The sequence below is a fragment of the Mercenaria mercenaria genome, chromosome 2 (assembly GCF_021730395.1).
Source record: "Mercenaria mercenaria strain notata chromosome 2, MADL_Memer_1, whole genome shotgun sequence".
NCBI classification, from domain to species: domain Eukaryota; kingdom Metazoa; phylum Mollusca; class Bivalvia; order Venerida; family Veneridae; genus Mercenaria; species Mercenaria mercenaria.
In genome coordinates this window covers 16512340-16525819 of record NC_069362.1, presented here as the reverse complement: position 1 = coordinate 16525819, position 13480 = coordinate 16512340, and the positions used below count along the sequence as shown (strand labels likewise).

Below are 13480 nucleotides of genomic sequence, written 5' to 3'. Positions count from 1 at the left end.
AGAGAAATCTCTAAAGCAGAAACGTATAATAACGTATAGTCCCAACACTATAATTGTGATTTAACCGAGATAAGCGTATGTGAGATATTATGCGAAATATTTACGTGGAAACATTTCAAATAGGTCTTGTATACCTATAATGCGAAGACCATATAATATACACCCAATGAATCAAAAGGGTAACAAGAGAGCCATAATGGCCCTATATCGTTCACCTGAGTAAAATTGCTTGCTTGAACAAATTCGAAAACAAAAACCTAGGTGAGGCGGTCATGTTAAAGATTATTCAAGATAACTACTGCATTCTGTTTGAAGATTATACAGGTGGTCCCAATTTCTTTGCTGTAGCTTCAAAAACAAGAGAGTAGGTCAGAAGGTCAGGGTTAAGACTATTAAAGATGAGTATTGAAATCTGTGTCAAAAGTTATACATGTGGTGTAAACATCTATGTTGTACCTTCAAAAACAAAAAAGTAGGTCAGTAGTTCCAGATTAAGACATTCAAAATAGTAAGAAACTATAAAAATATACATGTGGTCCAAACTCATGTGAACTCAAAACAGAAAGTAGTCAAAGTCACGATTAAGATACTCAAGATGAATATTGAAATCTGTATCAAACATTACACAGGTGGTCAAAATCGCTTTGCTGTTGCTTCAAAAACAAGAAAATAGATTAGGGTTAAGAATATTTTAGATAAGTATTGAAATATGTATGAAAAGTTAAAAACGTGGTCCAAATTTCTATGCTGCACATTTAAAAACAAGGATTAAGGTCATGATTAAGACTATTCAAGATGACTATTAAAATATGTTTCAAACATAATACTTGTGGTCCAAATTTCTTGGCCATTGCTTCAAAAAACAAATAAGTCTATGTAAAACGTTTACATGCTTTACATTTGATTTGAGAGGGCGACCTAGTTTTTAACCAAACATGATCCAGTTTTTAACTTGCCCAGGAATTATCAAGATAAACATTCTGACCAAGTTTCATGAAGATAGGGTCATAAATGTGGTCTCTAGGGTGTTAACAAGCTTTCCATTTGATTTGACCTAGTGAGCAAGTTTTTGACCCAACATGACACAATTTCAAACTTGGCCTAGTGATCAACAAGATAAATATTTTGTGCAATTTTTATCAAATCAAAGCGTAGATGAAACATCTGTTTGGCTGAAAGGGCCAAAACAGAACGAAACTTTTGCCCCTTTCTGGGGTAGTAACTCTAGAACCCGTGACGGAATCTAGCCGGGTTTTCAAAAATAACCGATATCTTTTTGTGACTTAAGTTGTATGTAAGTGTGGTTAAAATCGAATTTAAGATGTCACTTCTACTGTGTCCACAAGGTAAAAAATAACAAATTTTGGCTATTTCAGAGGCCAGTCAGGGGCCGTAACTCCGGAACCTATGTTTGGATCTGACGTATTCATCTTGGAATCCAATATCTATTGTTGTTAGAGATATTTTGTTTTATCAAATCAAACCATAGACGAAGTCTCTTTATGGCTGCAAAGGCCAAAATAGCAAATTTTTACCTGTTAGTGGCCATAACTATGGAACCCACGAAAGGATCTGGCCAATTTTTCAACGGAATTGATAGATTATGCCAAAACAAGTTGTGTGCAAGTTTGATTTAAATCGTTTGCAAAATGGGTTCTGTATAGTGTACACAAGAGAAAATAGCATAACTCTGGAAAACATGATGGGATTTGGCCAGTTTTCAAAAGGAACTGAGATTTTGTGCCAATACAATTTGTTTGCAAGTTTGAATAAAATCGAATGCAAAATGTGGTCTCTATCATGTTTACAAGAAATTGTGGACGGACAGACAACGGTCGACGGACGAAGGGCAATCACTAAAGCTCACCTTGTCACTACGTGACAGGAGAGCTAAAACTCGTAACATGTCATAGAAATATAATATACGTTACATATTGTGCAGTTTTAAATACATTCTCAGATTTGAAATTCGTCCTATCATGAAAACATCTATGGATAGGTCTTCTTGTTTAATAGTGTTTGTTAGTAGAAGCGGTAAATCCATACCAGTAAGCTACTACTAAACTCGTAAACACGATGAAAGCAACGTATACTTGGTAATTAAAAGATCACCGCTTCGTAATTCCCTAACGCTTCTAATCAAAACGTTCTAAATTTTAAACTGAAATGGAAAACACGATTTTTTTTATTATTTTACGGTATGCTTTTGCTTTTATGTTTAGAAACAAAGTAAGACTGCCGTGCAGAACCCGGCACGAGATTATTCATTGTAATCCTACAGAATATCATGGAGATTGAACTTCGTCAATGTAAAAAAGCAAAATTATCTACAACATATTTCTTTATTTTTTTTTATTTATAAAACACAAAAAAAAAATACTAAAAACTGAGTAAGTCATTTAGTACATTCTGTTCCAACGTAATATTTATATGAAGCCATGGAAGAAAATCATACTGTCTAATTAGATATTGTCTGTATTTCTGTTGTCGGTTTCGTTTGCATCTGTTAAATAACATCTGAAATATAGAAGCGACAGTTAGCATTCTAAATGTTTATGCACTAATGTGTATGAGAATATCAGTATTTTTCTGAAATAACGACACCATCAACCCTATTACTTGTGGTGAGCTCGGCATACTCGTCAAAATTTCTTTTTGGTGTATGTGGGCAAGTGCGTGCTTTAGTGCGCAAGTGCGCCGTCGGATACCACATAATGGTCAAATGTGAGTGCGTCCGATTTTGTCATTTATGGAGCAATCTGTTTCAAACTGTCATAAATGTTCACCTCGGTGTTTATACTAGTCTGAAATGTTAACTACAATGAGACAATGTGTCACGCTCAAACCCTACCCCTTATCTAAGTTGTTACGGTCACAGGACCCTTTCTAAATGGTCAATGTCAAGCTGAGAGATCAAAGGTCATGTAAGACTTGCCTCGAGCTGTTTTTCTAATTGCCTGAACTGTTTTAGGCTGTGTGTCCACTTACAATGGGCACGACATTGGTGCTCGTAGACATTAACATTCTAGTCCGTTTTTAACTTTGCTTCGCTTTGAATTTTTGTAAAGATCTTCTAATTTTTCAAGCTGAAGATATGTACAAACTTTGGAAGCTTTATTAAGTAAAATATAGAAATGATGGTGCTTTCAGTGTTACAACTTAAAAAAACCTAACTAATTATATATTTATAAATGCCTTTTTAGCTAAACCATTTCAAAAGTTTCAAATCCTAGTCCAGAATTTAAGTCTTATATCAAATATGTATTAATTTAAAAACAAAATTATGAAACAAAATTGTTTTCAGTTGTTTTTGTTTTTCAAAATATAGTTGTACTTTCACTCATACCAAAGATTTAATATTAGTTGTAAATTATTATAGAAATCTTAAGTCAAACTGAAAAAAGCGATATTTGGACTTTTATTCCGAACAAGATTTATGTATGTGCGACCTTTTTATTTTTGAAGCCAAGTGGATAGATGAATCTACATGTAGATAGGAAAGGAATCTACTTACGGACCAGAGTTTCCACCCGACAGCAGCAGTAATAGATACAACACAAGACGAACAAGAAGGAAAAGAACCCTCCTACACCACCACCTACGTACACACCGGTACTGACATGGCTGAAAGGTATAATGTCAAATCTTATTATCATTTAACTTAGTACCACTGCAAAGAGATACACTTTAGTATTGAAATTCATTCACATATGTTAAATTTCATTTTTTTTTCAGTGTTTAATATAATGTGTTAGAACTATAGATCAAATTACAGGACATCTAGAAATTTAGCGTTTCGACCCTCTAAACATATATATTTATATCTTATTATTGTCTATTTCATCAACCCGTCAAGCAGTGTCAGTCCAAAAGAAAGCAATGTTGATGAATATATTGTTTTCATTGAGATATAATAGTCTTACTGTTACATATACTACACCTAAACAATATGAAAGGACGTAAAAGTTGAAAACCAGCACAAAAAAAGTTTGTTTCATTTTTGTTGACTGAATTAATGACTCTAAGAATGCTTGTGTCCGTCCGCTTTAAAATTGGATAAAGAAATAAACGAACCTTTTTTTTTCAAGGTTTAATGCGCGCATTTACGCAAAGTGTTCAATGGAGGTTTTTAAATAAAACGTTAGCACTGTAGACATTGTTAAACAACAGAAATAAGAAAAACTACAATGATTATTGAACAGATTCTAGTTTGTTACACACCAGACATCATGTAACAATGACATATTGCCCATTATAATGCTTAATAAAAATACAAATTTTAAAAGAATATAATGCAATGTCACATTAAAAAACATTTAATGCTGTCAAAAGAGCGGTCATGCACTGGCTACCTAAAACTTATTTGACTTTTCATCTGTACAAAACATTATTATGAACGTCTCGTTTTGTTATTAGCAGCATGTCAAAGTTATTAATGTCCTAGTAGTTCAAGTTTCTATAAAGTATAAAACAATAGCAAACTATTTGTTTAAACATATTTTATTTCAAACATAATTGCATACTACATTTTACAATTTACAATATCGATATTGTACATGTTGAAAAAGGATAAGATCCGAGAGCTAAGCTTATAAAGGTCTTTTCCTATATGGGATAAATTACAGTAAATTTGGCGGTATCACATAATTTGTTTGAAATGTGTTACCGAGCAAACATTTAGCTAATAGGCATTGAATAGAAAAAATTACATGAAACAAAATATTAGTATCAAGTGAGGAATTAGCAAAGTTTTGAAAAGAATCGCGATTAGAAATCGAAGTTTATAGTATACATAACATTAAAAAAAGAGAGAAATTGTATGTATAAGAAGATTCCGTCCGTTAGTATGAACTGCAGAAAACTATTGCAAAAGGGTTCTTACATTTTATTTACAAATGTAACGCAATGTACTAGCAACTCACGTTTCTGTCGGTGCATCGCAGCATCTTCTGTTATCATCAATCGAATTACCACAACAACCATGCTCACAATATTTCGTCCTGGTGGTGTACGAATACGAGGAATCTACAGTACAGTATGTCCCGCCATTTACACCATACACTATAATTAAAGAATAGGTACAGATAGAAAATTTGTTTATTTCCGGCACTGCCGTGAGTTTCCGTGGGCAAAAGCATCTATGTTTTATAGGACACGTAGGATGATAGAAAATAAATCTGTCTTATGAGTAATGGCACCATGAAAATAGAACATATAGACTGCATCATAAGTGTGACAATGGTCTTTGTGTTAGGTGTCGAAGTCTTGCAAGTAATCTGTCACCTACTTTTAATAAAATGAAGACTTATGCCAAGTAATTTGTTTATCCATCCATACATATCCATTACGTTATACAGAAAAGACTAAGTAAATTTGGCCTCATAGGATGCTTAGTTTTCAAAAAAAAAAAAAAAAAAAAAAAAAAAAAAACAAGGATAAATATCAGACAGGAAATGCCACGTTCCAAAGACTTATTTTTGTAAGCTTTTGTAGTACTTAATTTCCATTTCTAAACAGCTTAATAAAGTGCGATATTGTCTGTAAGAACTAACCTGGCACTCGTAAATACTTCGTATACATCCGTAAATTAGTTTTCGGCGAAAGAAGTCCAAAGTAAATAGATCTTAATTTTGCAGTTGTTGCACAAATTCGTGTAGAACGAGTGCTTTAATCACACCTTTTCACTGCTAGGATACATTCTGTATGTTCATGCTTCTACACCGCATTTGGCAAGTCTTGCAGATCGAAACAAAAAGTAGGGGTGTATTGTGCTGACAAGAGCAAATATGCGCCATTTAAGGTTACCGTAGCAGACTACAACTGACTGGCATTTCACCAGAAACTAATCAACCTCATACTTTCTTTTCATTTTGTTTTTGTTAATTTATGATAGAATTTTCATGGAATATATTTGTAGGAGAGAGTGATGTTCTATAAAAATACGTAAAGGTGACCTGAAGTTGTCATTTTTATATGAAACAAAGAAGGACTTGAATTACTGACCTTCAACATATAACTCAACGTTACAGTAAAAACTACCCTTATAAAGTTCCGGTCTAGATTACAGAATTATTCTGATTGGCTGATGTGAAAATGTATGTCAGTCGTCGTTTAACTACGCGTGTATGCTGAAATGTGTTTATGTTGCATAAATGTGCAATGTGAATTAAATAAACAGTACAAATGTGTAACTATATATTATTTCAAATTCAAAATTATTTCAAAGATGAATCCCATTTATCATTTCGAGTTTTATTGCATAACTGTGAATACTAGTATTTTGCATTCTGCGTGTTTGCTGTGACCTCTAGACCGGATGTTCATTAGGGAAGTTCACGCAAGTTTTTTTTTTTCTGTATTGTTGACGAAAGCATAAAATATGTGGAGTATCTCCGTAATATGAAATACTGAGACAATGTAACTGGTGCACGATGAAAGATAAATTACCGCTTGTTCAATATGCTTGGTACTCATTCATCGAACGTGAGAAATGTGCGGTCGAAATGAGTTAGTGCATTTTCCCGTTCATGAACATGGTTCTTATAGTAAACCTAGGGGTAGGGTATAACATGTACATTTTCCTTCTGGTCTGATGTCAGTGGTGCAGACAGCTGCCAATATAGGGGTTGTGGGATCGTGTCCGTTTTCTGACCATATCGTAGGCTGAGCGCGAAACTATTGTAACTGTATATAAATAAAGAACAAGATACATTAGTTTCGCGCTCAACCCTCGATATATGTTCCAATTTCATCTGCGTCTTTAACTGGTAGGAAAAGTGCAACACTCGTCTGATCAAACTTATCATGATATATCGTACATTTATTGAAAGAAATATACTTTCATTCAATTTAACAGTTGAAGAATATGTGGAATAAAACCTTTAAAACATCTTGGATCTAAAAACAAGTTATTTATTACTAATGTTTGCAAGTATTTTTAGGAAAATCCAGGTCTAGACAAGTGTTCACATTCAACTAACAATTAAAGCAACTTGCGTCAGATGACAAAATAAAGAAATCATAAAATAAGTGCTACAAGAGAAAACAATTAAAACCTTGAAATATGTTACACAAAATAATGTAGAAATAAAAATAATATTGATAAAAGCTACATTACATACAATTTTAGGCCATGTGCTAAAGTGAATTCGAATCCGTGATAACGCGCGTGGAAGTCAGGGACTACACAACCGTCTTACAGGTTAACTATAGGAGTTACTTCAGTAATTCATATATTTCCAGGCAAAGTAACAAATACGCACGAAATTATTGGCAAAGATTAATGAGTTTCACGGACAATACCTATAGCACCATTTTAAGAGGAACTCTGATATAAAGAAATATTGCAGGAGATCACTTAAAAAACGGAGGTTTTTAACCTAATTAATTATATAATTGCGAGGACATAAAAGAATCTCTATGTCTCCTTTTTCTATTTTAATAGTGGGCGCTTTTTTTCGATGATTTAAACTAGATAATGCTCATAAAAACGGAAAATTAATGACTGTGTCAAATAGAAATACAAAACTACTTTTCGTAAATATTTCAATAACTTATTAATCCCTTAAATAAAGCATTGAAACTAAAACTGTCGGGTTTACTTTATATATTTTTCGTATAAAATTTTTAAATCGTGATGTAGATAATTATGCTATACTTCGAGATAATTTTTTTTAAAGTGTTTAATAAAGTGTCTCTCTGCAAAGCTTTACATCTTCCTGGTTAAGAAGATCATTCTACTATAGACAAGAGCCTCGAGCTTATTACACAAAGTCGCCGACTTGTCTGATAAAGTTTAGACCTGTACCGCATAGGTTGTCATTGATCTTCTATACTTATTGAAATGCGATTAAGAGAATAAAATAATGATGTCTCTTTCATGCATATATTCTTATATGGGTGTGGTACAAATCATGCACTATCAATTCAATCAAGAGTATCAGTTGATGGATGTTAATGATTCATTTACAATAGTATCATTGTACGATTGTTATGGCATGTCGTTATACTATTCATTTTCCATTATGTGATATCGTAAATTCATTTTTTAATATCCGTAAATTATTTTACATTTCATTATCATTAAAGGTATTTCTCGAAACCCATGTTTCTTCAGTGAAATATCGAAATATAAGAGTGAGATATATCCGGTATATTCACAGTGAAAGTAATAAGAAACTATAAAATAGACACATTTAGTCAAAACATAAAACCAAAAAGAAACTTTGTTTGTTTTACAAGTAAGATCAAAATATCTTAAACTCCAGAACATCATATTTTACATTTTCACTTATGACAATGCCACTCGTGAAAATATCGCATCTGGTTTTCGCTTGTGACAGATATTTTAATCAAGTATTTTCTACACTGAAACAAACAAATATTCCCCATGTATCACCTATCATATTTCAAGATATCATAAAAAATCACAGATGTCACTAAAAGTATTCTGGATATTTTTAAATACGATTTACATTACGTGTATAATTTATCAATTTAATGACACCTGAAATTTATTTCTCTTTAAATCATTTTGTAAAATCTTTAAATACGTGCACGTAAGGGGTTTGCCATTATCGGAAGATAGAATGCATTTAATAATATCCAAATAAAAAATAATGTTATAAATCATGAACAATTTGTCACATCCATAAATTATATCAAATAATATCTTAAAATAAAACTGAAGATATCTTAAATCCCCAAATCGATCCAGTGACATCATAAAAGCAAGTTACATTTTGATATCCTATATCTTATTTAACGATACTTTAAATAATTTTTATTTCAAAATCATTTAACGGTGATATAAAAAAATGAATTTAAAAGATCATTAGATTAAATTAAAGGAGACATAGCATAATATATCACAATCGAATTATAGATATCTAAAATCATTTTGTAATATCTCTAAATGCATCATTATTCTAATCATATCCAAATTAATAAATGATTTAAAACGAATTTGATATATTCATAAATAAATAAACCATATTCATAAATTAATCAATGATATCACTAAATGAGTTTTGTTATCTCAAAATAAGGTATAGTTAATGAAAGGACATCCCACAATTTTTACTTATTTCATGATTTCAGAAATCGGGTTTAAGGTACAATTTATCCAAAACAGTCTTTGATTAAGGATATAATTAATTCATTTATAGAATTAATTATATCCTAAAATGAATTGAACGATGATCTTAGATACAGTTTGCGTTATCAAAAAAAGCGATTTTTAATAATACCTTTAGTTCTATTTCATGATATATGATATTTTTTGTGAAACGTTGTTAAAGAATTATTTGTGAAAAACACAAATATATATACCATTAAACTGAATTAAGGATATTATAGAACAAAAAAATCGAACTCAACTCAAACTGTACATAAACAAATCAATCTGTACTATCTTTAAATGTTTCTAATAATATCTAACAATAGTTAAAAATATTATCAAATTAATTTGTAATATCAACAAATAAATTCAAGAGATAAAGATATAACAAAATGGTGAATAAGTAGTAAAATGGCACCCCATAACTATATGTCAATTAGTTTTTTCAACGAAGTACATGTCCATTTTATGTTTCGAAGGCATGTACTATTATTTACATTTTTGTGACAGACATTGGCAGTAATTAGGCAAAAACCATTTTAATCTTCGAGAAAACCATGAATTTAACCTTTGACTAAACAGCGCCAAATTGGGGTTTAGTAATAATCCTATGGTTTCATGTTAGCTAATATGTATAGTCAATAGTATAATTGTATAAAGAAGGAATGCAACTTCGCCTAAAACGGGTAATTTAAAACACGCCCACTAAAAAGATGAATGGTAATGACTTTTTTAAATTACTTTTATATATTTCTATTTCATATTTGAAAAAAAATGTCATGAAATAAAAAAAATATGTGCTCAGTGCCTATAAATTTTCTACATGCAAGACAATGACTTTGAATGGTGTCGCTCAATAATTAAGACTAAAGTAGGCGCGCAGTCAGTAACGAAAACAAACAAGTTCGAACCTGTCAGTATTTCTAGTGTATCCTAAAAATTTAAATTGCATATGTCGATACTGCCTGCTTAATAATTTGATATCAACAATGAAAAGAAGATGTTTTACAATTGAATCTAGGCAAGCTAGTTAGAGCAGTATTATCCAAGTCAAGGCCCTTGACTCAAAAAAAAAATGACAAAAATGGATTATGTTTGCTTTTTTAACCGAAACTTGATCAAAAGTCTACAAAATGTTTTGACTGTAAAATAAATGGATTCTCAAAATATTGAAATGAACGTTTGTTCTGATTTTACATACCAGGAAAGCAATGTCACAGTGAAGCACGAAAATAAGTAAAAATCCAAATGCATCATCAACAGACCTAGCGGCAACCTTTTGGCGCCTCATACGTATATCAACTATTTAACTTTTTATCCGTGTACAATGTAACACATTTTAAAATTTGCTTTGCAAGAGAAAAAGCATTTCAGTTTCAAGTCAACTGACGTTTCATCATAACATCGTCCAAATGTCATTTTGCAGGTATAAACATAACAGTACAGCTCCGTTTATATCTTAGTCTTCTTCTTCGATATGATTCAATTTGAATACTGAATTGTAATAGTCCAAAATTCTCGATGCTCAAGCGTATTCCAAGTATATGGACGGGAAAAGATAAAAGTAAGATTGTGACTAATTTCTCCGATAAAAGTTGTCATTAATTTTACATTTGTTATCTGTTTGATTAAATTGTGCACACCATGTTACACCTTTCTCACTAAAATTACCAAACACGTCAACCTTTCTATATGTGTTTTTCATTTGTTCCGTTTGTATTTTTCATGTTCCATGTCTTAATTATTTTTTAATCCAAAGCTTCAATCCGTTCTTCTTTTACTCCAAACGTATAATATGTGATGGAAATATTGTCGATGTACAAGCGCTTAAATTTTATGATGCATTGACAAAAGGTTCTCAGGCGACTGTGAGTTTTTATCAAAAGCTTAAAGTATGAAGCATTTTCCTCACGTTTTATTATTTTATACCGCATAATTATATAATAATGAAAGTCAAAAAAGCTGCAATGCAAATGTATCAATCGTCAGTAATACTTCTGAAGTCACCACATAGCAACATCTGGTATACCGGGATATCGGCATTTTCAACATGTACCGATCCTAATGATAACATGCATTTTTCCCTTTTGTGGACGTCACATCCGTCGTATGACTAATTTTGATTTCCTCTGCGGTCTAAAAGTCAAGTGGAAGGACAACTTTGCGCAAACAGTTGAAACACGCTACCAGCCATTATATTTTACAGAGAAACCTTAGCAAACTTGATGATTTTCTATACAATATTGATATTTCATAAGATTCATTGGTTACATAATTTTTGAATTGCTTTAGAAGTTTTTATTTTGTTTTTTAAATAATTATTAAAATTTAATTCCTGCTTATGAGTAATATCTGTTTACTGAAAGCCAGGGATAATTTTGTTTTAGGAAAGCCGTATTCGATAAACGTGACCTTGGCGGACTGAACATGCTGCAAGGTGTGGTAAATCATTGACCAGACCGAGAGAAAAAAAAGAATCATTTCTGAAAAAAAGGATATAGAATTATTCTTACAATTTAATCAATCGATGAACAATTGATATTTTAAGTAAAGAAATATGTTTACCTGAAATTCCCGAAAAGAAAGTAAATAATATGAAAAGACTGTACATGGTTTCCGTGCCGCTTTATGGTTCTGATAAGAGAGAAAGTTTAATATATACCCTTCTAACAAGATATTTTTAGGGTAAATCGCTCTACTAAGTCTAGAGAGGTAAATCTTCAACAGGTAGGTAGCGCATATAGTAATCGTTAAAAAGTAAACTTTTGAGCAGCTGAACGCTATGAAGTGAAATTTTCGCAATAAAAACTCGAAAGAGAGAGAGAGAGAGAGGCGAGAGAGGGAGGGGGGAGAGAGACGGGGTCTTTACTAACTTCGTAGCCTTTATTTCACATAACGGTTTACCTACTTTTTCAATGTAGTTGTAAACAGTCTTAACAACACTTTAAGGTTACGGGAATAAATGTTTAACATTATATGATATAAATTTTGGCATTTGATTGGTTAAATGGACATATTGTTATAAGAAAATCAAACGTCAGCAAATCATACAAACAAAGCCTTGTTTTATATGGAAACTGAGCAGGATATAAGGCATGTATATCATTCTACATTTCTGATATATGGCTTGAACTCCGGAAAATGACAAAATAAAGGGACTACAATTACAGACAGCTAAACAACTTAAATACCATTTTCAAGGACTGTTATATATCTCCATTTTAATGCATTTGCGATAATGTTCCGGTGCTGAAAGTTCACATAATTAGGGATAACTTCGTTTTAAGCAACTTTATTTTTCTTAAGGGGTGGCAACTTTTGAGAATATTTTAAGTATACGATAGAATGGAAAAGCATGGTAAAAATGTTGTTAGTTGATCATCAATTGTAAGAAGTTAATTTTACAATTAATATTTCTCATTTAAATGGAATACTAGTCATTTTGTTCATTTTACATTAGTTGTTTCCATTAGATCTAATTGCAAATGATAAGAAAAAAAAATAAATGATAAAATAAACGAAACATTTACTTCTTTTTCAATTTTTGGGCTCGCACATTTTTACAAATAAAGAAAAAAAAATGTACACATTTTACTGTTCTAAGACTAAAGTATAATAACAAAACTCTGAATTATCCGGAAGTATGACCATCTTCCTAAAGTCCTTTTCCGGATTTTAAGGAATGCCAATAAAATCACAGTTCTTTCATAGCGTAATAAATACGTTTTATATCCTTTTCATTTATCATATCAAATAACTTACGTTGTTGTATTTCTATCTCGACATTACGAAATATATGGAGAACTAACTTACTCGCATGGCGTCGGCGTCCACGCTTCAATTAAAGTTTTGATATTTCATGAATTATCCCCCTTTTCCCTTAAAATACGATGCTATTTCACTCTATCTCTATTATTACCGAATTGATTTGACGTAGACTTAAAACAGTTGTCACATGTCATCACCCAAATCATATGATACAAGTACCATCTTTCAAAACTCTTACATATATAAAGCAAATTTTCAAACCCTTAATTACATGAGAATACTATTAATATACAGGTAAGTTACAGAAAGAAGAGCACAGGTGAGCCAACAACCGCCGTACAATTTTACGTGCCCTGGCAAGTTTGTTACGAACGTCATGCTGAAATCTTCCAATCGTTTATTTCTTAAACTGATAACAATTTATATGTCTAAACATATCTCCAAGAAATCTTAAACAAAAAGTATATTTCAGCTATAAAGGTTAAACCATTTTCTCGTATTCAAACACATTGAATAAAGTCATATAAGGGTGTATGGTAAAGATGTTAATTCATGTTTGGCACACGCCAGAAAAAAAATCAATTCTTACAATAT

General features: G+C 31.6%; 1 protein-coding gene across 1 annotated transcript; it reads right to left on the bottom strand.

Annotated features, from left to right (window-relative positions):
- Window positions 1-2319: 2319 nt before the first annotated feature.
- On the bottom strand, window positions 2320-11771 carry LOC128548394 (uncharacterized). The gene is made up of 4 exons (XM_053523046.1): window positions 11684-11771; window positions 4923-5061; window positions 3515-3624; window positions 2320-2517 (listed from the first exon to the last, which is right to left on the bottom strand). The coding sequence occupies exons 1-4, from the start codon at window positions 11727-11729 to the stop codon at window positions 2507-2509; spliced, it is 306 nt and encodes a 101-aa protein (XP_053379021.1). The 5' UTR covers window positions 11730-11771; the 3' UTR covers window positions 2320-2506.
- Window positions 11772-13480: the final 1709 nt, after the last annotated feature.

Coding starts and splice junctions, on each gene's coding strand:
- LOC128548394 (XM_053523046.1), bottom strand. CDS start 11,729: ATGTACAGTCTTTTCATATTATTTACTTTCTTTTCGGGAATTTCAG. Junction 5,062..11,683: donor TTTCTTTTCGGGAATTTCAG/GTAAACATATTT, acceptor CTTTAATTATAG/TGTATGGTGTAAATGGCGGG. Junction 3,625..4,922: donor TGCGATGCACCGACAGAAAC/GTGAGTTGCTAG, acceptor TATACCTTTCAG/CCATGTCAGTACCGGTGTGT.